A 12,559-nucleotide genomic window follows, 5' to 3' on the forward strand; every position below is an offset into this window, starting at 1 on the left:
TTGGGTCTGGGGACCCTTCCGAGGAACTTCTGTTTTTGTTTGTGATTTCCAACATCTACGGTTCCTTCGGTTTTTATTTAGAACCTCTGACAATCCTTTTTATATCTGTCCACCAGGGATTCCTGATTGGACCAGGCCCCAGTGAAGGAACTCATGGTCTATATGGTCCACCTGACTTACTCTATTGCACTCACTACAACGGGGAATTCCCCTTTATGTTGTGACCAATATATGTCCCTTAACCAAGACCACAGAAGATGGGGGTCATTTATTCTCCATGCCATTTGCACAAGCAGCCCTGTTTCTTACATTGCAACTTTGTATACATTTAAAAAACTACTGCTTTGACTGTATGTAAATTTGGACAGTCCTAAGGCTGGTGAAGGTGTTATAGAAATGCAGTTTGTGATTCTTTATTCATAACATGGCCATTGCTTGCACGCTCTCTGACTGTCTATCCCTGATGAGAACTACTGAGAGGGAGTAATAGACGTCAAATTTGCAATAGACCCAGTGGTTCGTTCATCATTCAGAGCCAATCACTCATCTTTCCTTTCCCCCCCACCGCCATGCTAACAGCCTCCTCCCACCCCTGTTATAGTCAGTCATGTGGCATTTGTAAACGTACCTGGAGTCTACAGTAACAAAGTACGCCAATGATACACAGCAGTATCACTGTTGCTAGTATTCCACCAGTGATAACCACAGTTCCAGCTGTCATCCGACCAATTCTCCATCAAACCCTGGAAGAACAAAGGGAGATAGTGGTGAATTTGAGGTGTTCATGATGGGGGGAGGGAGGTGGGGGTGAATGGAGGGCTGTTGGAATGGGGTGTTGGCTAGGTCAGTGTTTGCAGAAGGGAAAGGAAGAGCAGGTTCCTTCTAAAATTACAGTTCCATGTTTTCATTCCACCCAGTTACAAAGGAACGAGGCCAAGGAGGGATTTGATGATAAGGGATGAAACTGGGTATCCTAGGTATCTTGTACCTAAGGTGGTGCTATTAGTGGTGACAATACAGGCTTTTTACTGTACTGTTCCGAATGCAAGTGACAACAAAGCTAATTCTAATTCTAGTTCTGATTCTAGAATTCACTTCCATTCCTTTGACTGCTCTGTTTCCATTTCTAGGGATAAGCATTAGACCAGTATATTCACTCTCAGCTCACCCAAACTATGGGTACATTGCTTCCTCAAGCGTCATTTCCTGTCAGAATTTTGTTTCATTCTCACGGTTGCTCTGTCTCTGTGACCCACAATGCCTTCAGGGAGGGAATTCCAGGATTTTGACCCAGTGACAGTGAAGGAATGGCAATTTTTTTTTCCAGATTAGTATGGTTAGTGGCTTGGAAGAGTACTTGTAGGTGAGGAGCTCCTACAGAGATGTCCTGGAGCTAAGGATAACTGACATCCAACAACTACAACCATCTTCCTATGTGCCAGGTGTGACTCCAATCAGCGGAGAGTTTGCCTCCTGATACCTGTTGATTCCAGTTTCTCTAGGGCTCCTTGATCCCACACTGGGTCGAATACAGCCGTGATGTCCAGGGCTGTCATTCTCACCTCACCTCTGGAATTCTGTTCTGTTGTCCACGTTGAACCAAGGCTACAATGAGGTCAGGATCTGAGTGGCCCTGATGGAACCCAAACTGAGTGTTACTGAGCATCTTAATGGAGTTAGATCCATCGCTGTATCCCCCCACTCTCTCTGCCCAATGTTTGTTACATTTTGTGCAATTCCTTTCAACAAGCTTTTTTTTGAATGAGTAAGAGTTTTCGATCGAGCGTACTGAACATAACCGATAAATATGCATCCACAAATGAGAAAAGCAGTCAGCTCATGTTAAAACTTAGTTCTTTTCATCAATCAACATCCTTGCACCGAACTCTCAGTTATTACTGAGGCACCTCCAAGAAGCTTAGTCCCTTCTCTGCTCTCCTCAACAACTCCAAACTCTCAGCTAAGTCTATCTTCTTGCAAAACTTAACACTTGTTCCTCTAACTTGGAGGCTATTGTAACACCTGCCTTACACCCTTCTGTCACTCTTCATGTCCAGAAATTCAAGCTGCAGACTAGATGCCAATTTGCGATGCCAACTTGTTCGCTGACAATGTTGCAGCAGCTGTGATGCTATCATGAGCAACACTACAATAACAGTGCTCTCAAAAGGCTACTGTTTATTAGGCTTTGACCACGCCAGCTCTGTTTGGGTGTCACTGTAAGTTCCTGGTTCAGTAGGTAGCTTGCTACCTTTTTGGCCAAGTCTGGAGACAAGAGAGGAGCAAAGGGGCAAAGGCCATCCATCAAATTTTGAGCTTTGTTTGCCTGCTGCTTATAAACCCATGGGAAATCAGCATTCCCGTCACACAAACCACATAATAAAAACCAGTGAAGGTCGACTTGCATGGTTTTTTAAAAGAAATTCTTTGGTGGACTAGCCCTAATGAGATTGTGCAATGACTGACGGACAACATTTCCCTGCAGCAATTCACTACAATTATCTACATTTTTGCACAATGGGTATTTTAAAAATAATCAAAATATCTAGTGTGTTTTAGTTTTTTAAAAAACAGAGATGCAGAGCTCAAAATCTTATGCAGCTGCTGACTTGAAACGAAGCATTCGTTAACAAGAAATTTCAAGTCTTTGCTATAGGATTTAAACGTACCCTTGAGTTCCTCCACATGCTGTAGTTCCATTTCTTGACTTGTTTTGACCTTTACGTCAGCTCGTTCTTTGTTTGGCCAGGAATTATCCTCTTAGATGTCAAATCAGTTTCAGTTTGCTGCTGAAACACTGGGTTCCAGAACTTTGGCCCATACCTGAGAGCTCAGCTCCTCTAATCCCAGGTGATGGGAAGGCCAGCTGCAGAATTTTACAGGACAATTTGCAAGAATATCAATGTTAAGAGGAATGACATTTTATACCGGATGAGAAGAGGATGCTGATCGGTTTGCAATTGGACTCTGATTGGTAGAGATGTTGCCAAGGCGAACATTTTTATACCTGCTTCACTCCCAGAGCCTGTGATATAACAGCAGCCACATCTTTAAAGAGGATCCCAAGAACAGGAATAGGCCACTCAGCCTCTCAAACCACTCAATTTGATCATGGCTGACCTATCGTTTTACTCGTTCAATCTGCCCTGTTTCTGTAAGTCTTAATATTTTACCTCTTAAACATCTGGCATACGCAGTTTTGAAATTTTACTTTGGCCATCAGCCTCAAACATTCACCCTTGTGTAGAGACATGCATCTGGCATTACGCCTAGACAGCATGACCATTAGCGAATGACATGACTCAATCTTTCGAATCGTGGAATGAAATTAGGCAAAATCCTGCAGACACTGAAAACATGAAATAAAACCAGGAAATGTTGAGGAAAGCCAGCAGGTCTGACAGCATCGGTGGAGTTTTGAGTACAATATGACTCTTTTTTCAGAACTTGACTTTGTCACCTCCCTTAAGTATCATCCATTTCTCAGTGGATCGTGGGGAATGGTAACCAATAACGTCCCACCACTGATGTTTGCCTGACTGATCTACAGTATCTGGTTTTAGCCCTCAACACAGTCTTGAATGATGACGTAATTTTAGCAACCTTCCAGTTCTGTGCCTCTACTCTGTTAGTCCTTGTGGTGAAGATTGAAGGATCATGTCCAAGGTCTCTGCTACTTTTACCTTTCCACAAAAGCCTTCCTATCAACAAGGGTGCATTCCATCATGAGTAGGGGAGTAGCAAAATATTATAACGCTAATCTATTTCTGATGTCTTATCTATTTGTACTATATCCTGCCCATAGACTTTATATAGCCTTCAAATCATCTGTTTCCTTAACAAACTTTAGCCATGTCATCTTCCTCCAGATGAAAATTTCCCCGGTTATCTCCTTGTAATTAAACATTTTGAAATGTTTTAAGGTGTATTCAATGTTGCCTGCCAGTCTTTTCTCATAATTTCTGTCAGCCCTTAAATGTTTTCAATTATTTCCTGTTCCTACTGAAGGATTGATAGTACAGAAAAAGGCTATTTAGCCCATTTTGTCCTTTTCTTTTGTTTTCCCTTGTCATTAACTGGATTTTACTCTTGGTATTTATCACTAACTTCATTTTTCTGTATCACTTTATTTCATTTTCCCATTAAGATCAGGACACATTAATTTTGGATTCTTTGAGTTTTTATTTTCAAAGGAATATGTCCAATTTGGACTTGAAATATGTCATCCCTTTTGGGATAAATATGCTTTTGTCAAGCTTTCTCCCTGCCCTTCCACCTCCACTCTTCATAATCCATTCACTCCACTCTTCCCACCCCTCTTTCTCCATTATCCTCACCACTTTTCTCACCACGGTGAGGGTTTTCACAAAGCAGCGAGAAGTGGGTGCCCAGAGGTGTCCTGGACACCATATGGGATTTGTCTCCTGTTTCATATTATCCCCTACACAGTTGTGTGATGTCTCACAGAGAATATCTCAGTGAATCTTCAGGATAGCCTTGTCGCATGTTTGTGTGACCTAAGTGTATAACAATCTAACATTCCATCTTGTCTCAAATCACTTGAGGCATGACACTGTACTAGAAGCTTGCTGGTCTGTTACTGTTCAAGACTAGCCCAGACACTTAGGTGCCTGTGAATGTAAGGGTGTATAATGGTTAGTTGTAATAAATGTCTGTTGGATTCTTCATTACTGTGATATCTACACCCAGATACTTATAGTATGGGGGATAACAGCATTGTCAGATCAAATTGGAGGCAAACTCATCTTCATCAATCTACTTAAGCTAACATAATGGTCAACCTACAATTTTTTAATATGCAATGCCTCTGAAAGATCTAAAACTGCTCCCTCCTGTAACCTATTGTATCTCTTCAAATGGTAATTCTATTGACTTCCTCCTCCTCAAGTGTGTATCTCACTGAACCTGAGTTGTTCCTCTCCCTTCATTTTTCTTCTTCTTGTATCCTGTACAAGGTGCCTGCTCTGTGCATGTTCTGCTGCTCACACAGGTTCCACTACATCCAGTGGCTTTGAATCTCATTGACTAAAAGTCTCTCCCTCTCTCTTTCTCTCTCACACACAGCTCACTGAACCCACAGTGACAGGCTGTCACTCTTTCAACTGTGAAGCAAAGTACTTTTCAAATCTTCTCCATCAATTTGAGCAGCTTTTCAAATTACCTCACTCAGTTCTGCAGCTCGCTAGATGTCCAGAACTTTCCCTTAAAAATGAGCCACGTCTTTTCTGTACCTCTTCCAGAATACCATGCAAAAAATATTGCAGTGCGTAAACCAGCATGTCGCATTGTCAGCGAACAGTCTTTGTACCTTTCTTTGCTCCAGCAACTTCCAGCCTCCTGATTTCTTGGCTAGTGCTGGTGAAATAATTGATGTTATCTGAGTTGTCATGAAGGCTTTCACGCCTCACTGTCTGTCTCTTGTCAATTCTGGTACGACAACTTATTCTGGTCATACCTGTTTTTCTGCTGACTTGAACAGTGAGATACATCAGAGTTGACTTTATCTCTGCTTGGAGTCTGTAAATCTAAGAGCCACTTATTTATTCAAACAAAGCATCAACCCATGTTCTTGTTTCGCTCTCTGAATCCTTTCCAATACTCAACCTCATTAATTTTCCAGAGATAATGGGAACTGCAGATGCTGGAGAATCCGAGATGACAAAGTGTGGAGCTGAATGAACACAGCAGGCCAAGCAGCATCTTAGGAGCACTAAAGCTGACGTTTTGGGCCTAGACCCTTCATCAGAAAAGGGGGATGGGAAGAGGGTTCTGAAATAAATAGGGAGGGAGGGGGAGACGGACCGAAGATGCCGACCCACAGCCATTCAGTTAAAGGGAACCCTTCTCAAAGATAATTCAGTGTTTCGTTTCTCCAAATTGCTATCACAACTGGGCCTCTCACCTTTTGAGGCTTCATCCTTTGTCATTCATAGCACACTGATGTTCTTAGCCCTGCCAAACTCCTCTGACCTCAAACAAAAGTCCAAATTGTCCAAAACTTGATAACATTTCTCTTGCATCCCTGAGCAAGTCAAAAGAGATATCTGTCATTTAATAGGTCATTCCTCTCCAAGCCACTCACCATCCTGACTTGGAATTAGATCACCGTTCCTTCAGTGTTGATGGGTCAAAATCCTTGAGTTCCCTTCTTATAATCTTTGTCACTCCACCTACAGCACAAAGGACTAACAGTTCAAGAAGGCAGCTCACTTCTCAAAGGCAATTAGGGATGGGCAATAAATCCAATGAGTGAAGGAAATGCTGCACTGTCAATGTCTTGTCTTATGAAGAATATGTAACACTAAAGCCCAACTGCCCTTCCAGATGGTAATAAGATTCCACAGCAGCATTTTGAAGAAAAGTACAGAGGTTGTCCCCAGTGAGAGGCCCAAATGCAATCTTTCATCCAATGTCATCAAATCAGAAAATCTGGACGTTATTTTCCTGCTTTTTAGGGCGGCACAGTGGCTCAGTGGTTAGCACTGCAGCCTCACAGTGCCAGGGACCCAGGTTCAATTCCAGCCTCGGATAACTGACTGTGCGGAGTTTGCACATTCTCCCTGTGTCTGCGTGGGTTTCCTCCCACAGTCCAAAGATGTGCAGGTTAGGTGGATCGGCCATGCTAAATTGCCCGTAGTGTTCAGGGGTGTGTGGGTTATAAGGGCATGGGTCTGAGTGGGATGCTCCAAGGGGTGGAGTGGACTTGTTGGGCCCGAAGGGCCTATTTCCACACTGTAGGGAATCTAAACTGTCTGTGGGATCTTGCTGTGTGCAGAATTTCGGTCATGTTTTCTATTTTTCAACTGTGGCTGCGCTTCAGGAGTGTTTACTTGGCTCTAAAGTGCTCTGGGATGTTCTGAGGTCACAAAAGGTGCTGTGTAAATGGAAATCTTTTTTCCTTTGTGCCTTTATATTTACTGTCTTCTTTGAAGCCTGCAGGGCAGAACACGATGCAACTGTGTAGCAAGGCTTTTCATGAATATTTTATTTATATTTAAGTACAATGGCTCAATTGATGTTTCCTCCTAAGCCAAGAAGCAGAGACTCATGCGAGTGCAAATAATTGTTTATCTGCAACCGATCATTTCAGTCCACTTTGTAATACTATTTACCCCATTTGTGGCAGATGTAATGTTTTAACTCAAGATTCGTCTCCTAAACTAGGCTCCTTTGTGTTAACCTGTTGAACGCTTGTGAAGCCCCAACTCAAGTCACCAGGGGGAGCTAATCAGCCCTTGTGGCTCACTGGTAAAATCCCTATCTCTGGGCCAGAAGGACTGCATTCAAGTCCTATCTGCTCCAAAGGTGTGTCCGCACAGGTTGATTAAAATGCCTACAAGTAGGAGCTTTAATTTGTGCTCCTACCTGGCTCAGTCTGAGGAAATGTGGAAAATAAATCAGCTCTCCGCAACTCGATGCAACATACAGAGAGACCGTTCTACCACTCAATCAACCGAGCTGAGGGAACCTAACATAATATCTCCAAATTTGCAGATGATACACAGCTGGGTAAACAGTGAGGAGAGTGCAAAGATGCTTCAGTGTGATTGGACTGAGCGAGTGGGCAAATTCACAACAGATGAAGTATAATGTGGGACAAATGTGAGGTTATTCCACTCTGGGGAAAAAAAAACAAGAAGGCAACTTATTATTTGAATGATGACAGATTGAGAAAAAGGGACATTCAGCGAAATTTTGCATACTAGCCACTGAAAATAAGCATACAGGTACAAGCAGGTGAAGAAGAAGGCAAATGGTATGTTGACCTTCATAGTGAGAGGATTCTAGTACAGATCAGATGTCTTGCTGCAGTTGTACAAGGCCTTGATGAGATCACACTTGAAGTACTGAGTGAAGCTTTGAGCTCCTTCTCTGAGGAAGGATGTTCTGGTTACAGAGAGAGTGCAACAAAGGTTTACCAGACTAATTCTTGGCATGGCAGAACTGACATTTGAGGATAGACTGGACTGATGAGGATTATATTCACTAGAGTTTAGAAGACTGAAGAGGATCTTATAGAAACATATAAAATTCTAAAAGGACTAGACAAGCAAAACGCGGGAACGATGTTCCCAATGATTGGCGTATGCAGAACCAGGTGTCACAGTCTAGAGGTACAGGTTAGAGCATTTCGGATTGAGACAAGAAGAAATTTCTTCACTCTGATAGTGGTGAGCCCATGGAGTTGTGCACCATAGAAATTGGCCGAGGCCAAGTGTTTTCAAGAAGGGGTTGAATACAGTTCTTGGGGCTAAAGGGATCAATGGGTGTAGAGAGAAAGCAGGAGCAGGTTACTGAATCAGATGATCACCCAGGGTTAACTTGAGTGGCAGAACAGACTTGAAGGGCTGAATGTCCTACTCCTCCTCCTATTTTCTATGTATTTACTCCATGCAAAGATACCCTGACCAATGTACGCCAGTCAGATCTACATGGTATTCATCCTACAAAAATGTCAGGCAATGACCACTTCCAACAAACAAGAGTCGAATCATTGCCCCTGGACAGCCAATCCCCACCATCTAAATACTGGGAGTCTCCAGCCGAAAACTGAACTTGACCAGCCATATTAGTACTGCAGCTACAAGCACACGTTTGGAATTCTGCAACAATCAACCCATCTCCCAACTCCCCAGAGCTTGTCAGCTCCCCTCAAAGCAATGTATTAAGTTGGTTACATAATCGTCCCTTCATAGTCTCCGGGTTAAAATCCTGGAACTCCTTTCTACGTAGTGTTTCCAACATCACACGGCTTGCAGTAGTTTCAGAAGGCACCTCACCACTCCTACCGAGCAAGAAAGAGTTCGCACTCAGCTCAGAGAAAGGTTTGCTAGTGCTGATGGAACTGCAGCTCCTGATTTTACTGTTCCTCGATCATTAGTTGGTTAGACCGTGGTTCGTTCTCGCCCACTGGAGAGTTCACATGTAGTTTGAGCGTTTTCTTTCCAAGCCTGCCTTGCTTTCATTTTAAACCGCCACAACTGGTTCAAGTGTCATTAGCAAGACTTCAGGATGTGAATGTTTTACTCTTCCACCTGCTTCTGCCACTATCTCTTTGTCATGTGTCTCTATACATTGCATCGTGCCCTATCTTGCTGTCTTTGTCTCTCGTAATGAAACGGAGCTTCATACCGGAGCTGTGCAGTGCAGGAAATGGCCTGTTTGATTCGTGTTGAGGTAGACAGCAAATATTTTTGCCGCTGATGACTCCTGCAAATGCCAAGCATGGGAATTATTGGGCTGCGGACCGCTGCAGCAAGCTATAAATCAAAAGCGCCCATTCAATCTGTCCCCCTTCCTCTAAATCCCACATCTCCTTAGCTACGTGCAAAACCCGGAGTACAACGCTGAAAGTTCAACTGTAAATTGGCAAAGATTTGGCTGTCAGCCCAGCAGTGCAGGCTTTGAACTGGCTGGCTAAAACATGCAGATGAAGTCTGCATTTCTCTGCTGGCTTCACATATCGCTGCGGCATACAGGATAAAATGCCTGTTTTACATTCAATAACGAGGTGGTGCCACACGCACGTTTTACTGTAGATACACAATACTCACATCGAGGACGCGTTACAAAATGAACCAAGAACTGACATGCGGCGATGTAATGTACGGCCAGGAATGAATAGGATTGGTGCGTGGGAAAGTATTGTATGGTCAGGAATGAATGGGGTTGGAGTGTGGGGATGTAATTTATGGTCAGGAATGATTGGGGTTGGTGTGTGGGAAAGTATTGTATGGTGCGGAATAAATGGGATTGGAGTGTGGGGATGTAATTTATGGTCAGGAATGAATGGAGTTGAAGTGGGAGAATGTAATTTATGGTCACGAATGAATGGGATTAGAGTGCGGGAATGTATTGTCTGGTCAAGAATCAATGGCATTAGTGTGTGGGAATGCAATATATGGTCAGGAACGAATGGGATTGAAATGCAGGAATGTAATTTACAGTCAGGAATGAAATGGGATAGGCATGTGGAAATATAAAGTACAGTCAGGGATAAATGGGACTGGCATGTGGGAATGTACTGTATGATCTGCATTCTCATTTGGTAAATGACATTCTGTAAGCCAGAAAATTGTTGTGGGACTAGCACTCACATTAGAACAGGCGATGTTGTGTCTGGTTTCTTTTCACATGAGAGTTTTGAATTGCATATTTTGATTGCAGACCGATGCCTCTCCTCTCTCTCTCTCTGGTCCCTGAAAGGTAAGAATTCACGGTCAGTATTAGAATTGCTCTAGTGTCACCTGCACATGATGGATGCAGTGATGTACATCTTGGAAATGTCAATTTAAAGAGAAACATGCTCTCAGGCATCAAGTCACCTCAGACAACACTGCGTAATGTCAACTTGACTGAGACAGTTAGACAAAGTCAGGCGCAATCGCTGAACATGGAGTGACCTCCAGAAACTTATAGCCTCAGTCGACATTTCGCATTTAAAGAGACAATGTCTGCTTGACCTTCCACACACCTGGCATAGTGAAGTTTCTGACATGTCTTCCTTGCTCATCGCTGAGATTTCTCCCTGTCCCCAGCTCCCCCAACTATAGTAGACAGGGTCCTCAATCACATTTGACCCATTTCCAGCCCATGTGCGTGTGCTGCTATCTCCTCTCTCCCAGAATGACGTCGGGTTATGCTTGTACCGCCCCCCTCTACCTTACCAGCTTCTGTTTTCAAAGAATTCCCATCATTCCCACAACTTCAAGCATGATGATGCCATCAAAAACTTCATTCCCTTGCATCCCTTTCAGCATTCTGAAGGAACTGTTCCCTCCATTATACCCTGGTTCACTCCTCTTATCACACTAAACCTCAGCGTCTTCCCACAGCACCTTCCCATGCAATGTGTAGGAGCTGCAATATTTACCTTTTTACTATTTCTCCCCGTGCTCTCCAAGGCACCAAACATTCCTTCAAGGTGAAGCAGCAGTTCACTTATACTTCTTTAAACCCAGCCTCCTGCATTCTACTGCTCACAATGCAACCTCGCCCACGTTAAGGATGGGGCAACCATGTCACTGAACACCTCCACTCAGTCTCATCCCAATTGCTTGTCATGTCAGTGCCCCATGTCAATCTTTTTCTCATGCCTGTCTTCCTGTTTGGGTGATGCTGTGGTCTCCCGTTGGAACCCAGCACAAGCTGAAGGAACATCACCCCATTTTCTCTTCAGGAGCTCTGCAATCCTCTAGACTCGACATTGAGTTCCAGAGCTTCAGACCATGAACTCTGGCCTCTGTGTTGTTTCTCCTGCCTTTCCCTTCAATGGTACAGAGATCTGTTTTTTCTTCATTTTGCTTGCAGCGGAGCAGGACCATATTCATTGAATTGAATACATTTAAGACTGAGATAGATAGGCTTTTGATTACAAAGGGGATCAAGGGTTACGGAGAGAAAGGAGGAGAATGGGGTTGAAGAACTTATCAGCCATGATTGAATGGCAGAGCAGACTCAATGGGTTGAATGGCCTAATTTCTGCTCCTATGTCTTATGGTCTTATAGTCTTATACTCTGCATTTACACCCTTTCTATGTACGCACTCTGTGCCCCCCTCTCTCTCTCTTCTTCGCAATCACTTATTGCCGGTCTCTTTCTCTTAATTCATGGGAGATGACCTGCCTGATGAAACTACCTCATTGGATTGCCTAATTGCTCACTCTACAGTCAGGTACTACAGACTGGATGCTGGTGGGCAGAAGACATAACCAACCAAGGCAATGTTATGCTGTTGATGTCATACACCCTAACCATGTGCAGGTTGCAAGTGCAGGACCTCCTTTTTGTTGCCATCTTGTGGCCAATACCCATTACATGTATGCTGTGTGTCTGATGTTGTCCAGTATACAACTCACACCCTGCCTTGCTACTGTGCATACAGTAACCGGATGAATACCCAACCAATTCATAGGTGGGTTTTGTTGCAGAGTTACAGAATGTGATTTCAATGAAGCCAACTTCAATTAAAATCCTTCAGAAAAGCACTTCTAGACAAACCCAAAGTATATACCATGCACATACTGCTTGAAGAGGAAAGCAAGTTCAAACTGACTGTTGCCAGCCCCATCTTCTCCAACAGTCATTGCAATGCAGTCAGTGCGGTTAATAAAATTGAATCTTGTGTGCTGTGTGGCTTGCCACACTCAACAATACAGCGTCCAGAACTTTGTCACACATGCATGTTATGTTCCATGAGAGGACATTGGGCTAAAATATGCCAGAAACCCGTTTGTCCAGAGAAATCCAAAGTGCAACACAGTACTTCACCTGAGTAGGTGAAGAGGAGCCGATTACAGAACAATGTCAAGGACATTTCCACACAAGCACGTGAGAAAGTCCAAGAGATAGTTGTGACATTACAGTTTCCAGATCTCAGTCAGACAGTAAATGTGGTCAGTTTGGCTCACCACATGGATGCCATCAGAAAAGCTGAAGCCTTTACTTCCACCCAAGTGATATATTCTAAAAGGAATGAACATCATGGCCTCTATGCCAAATTGGTGCAAATATCATTCCTTTTCTTTCCAAGAGTTGT

At 43.4% G+C, this 12,559-nt stretch overlaps 1 protein-coding gene across 3 annotated transcripts in view; it reads right to left on the minus strand.

The window, feature by feature from the left end:
* The window catches only part of fam163aa (family with sequence similarity 163 member Aa), a 141,370-nt gene that overhangs the window by 13,283 nt on the left and 115,528 nt on the right, over nucleotides 1-12,559 (minus strand). For all 3 annotated transcript variants that reach the window (XM_059647763.1, XM_059647764.1, XM_048538651.1), the window contains 2 exons: nucleotides 10,119-10,220; nucleotides 629-743 (listed from right to left, as the gene is read on the minus strand). In XM_059647763.1, coding sequence (XP_059503746.1) covers nucleotides 629-721 — 93 coding nt within the window. In that variant the 5' untranslated portion in view covers nucleotides 722-743; nucleotides 10,119-10,220. The remainder of the gene's footprint in view (nucleotides 1-628; nucleotides 744-10,118; nucleotides 10,221-12,559) is intronic.

Source organism: Stegostoma tigrinum, chromosome 8, assembly GCF_030684315.1.
Source record: "Stegostoma tigrinum isolate sSteTig4 chromosome 8, sSteTig4.hap1, whole genome shotgun sequence".
Taxonomy (NCBI): Eukaryota; Metazoa; Chordata; class Chondrichthyes; order Orectolobiformes; family Stegostomatidae; genus Stegostoma; species Stegostoma tigrinum.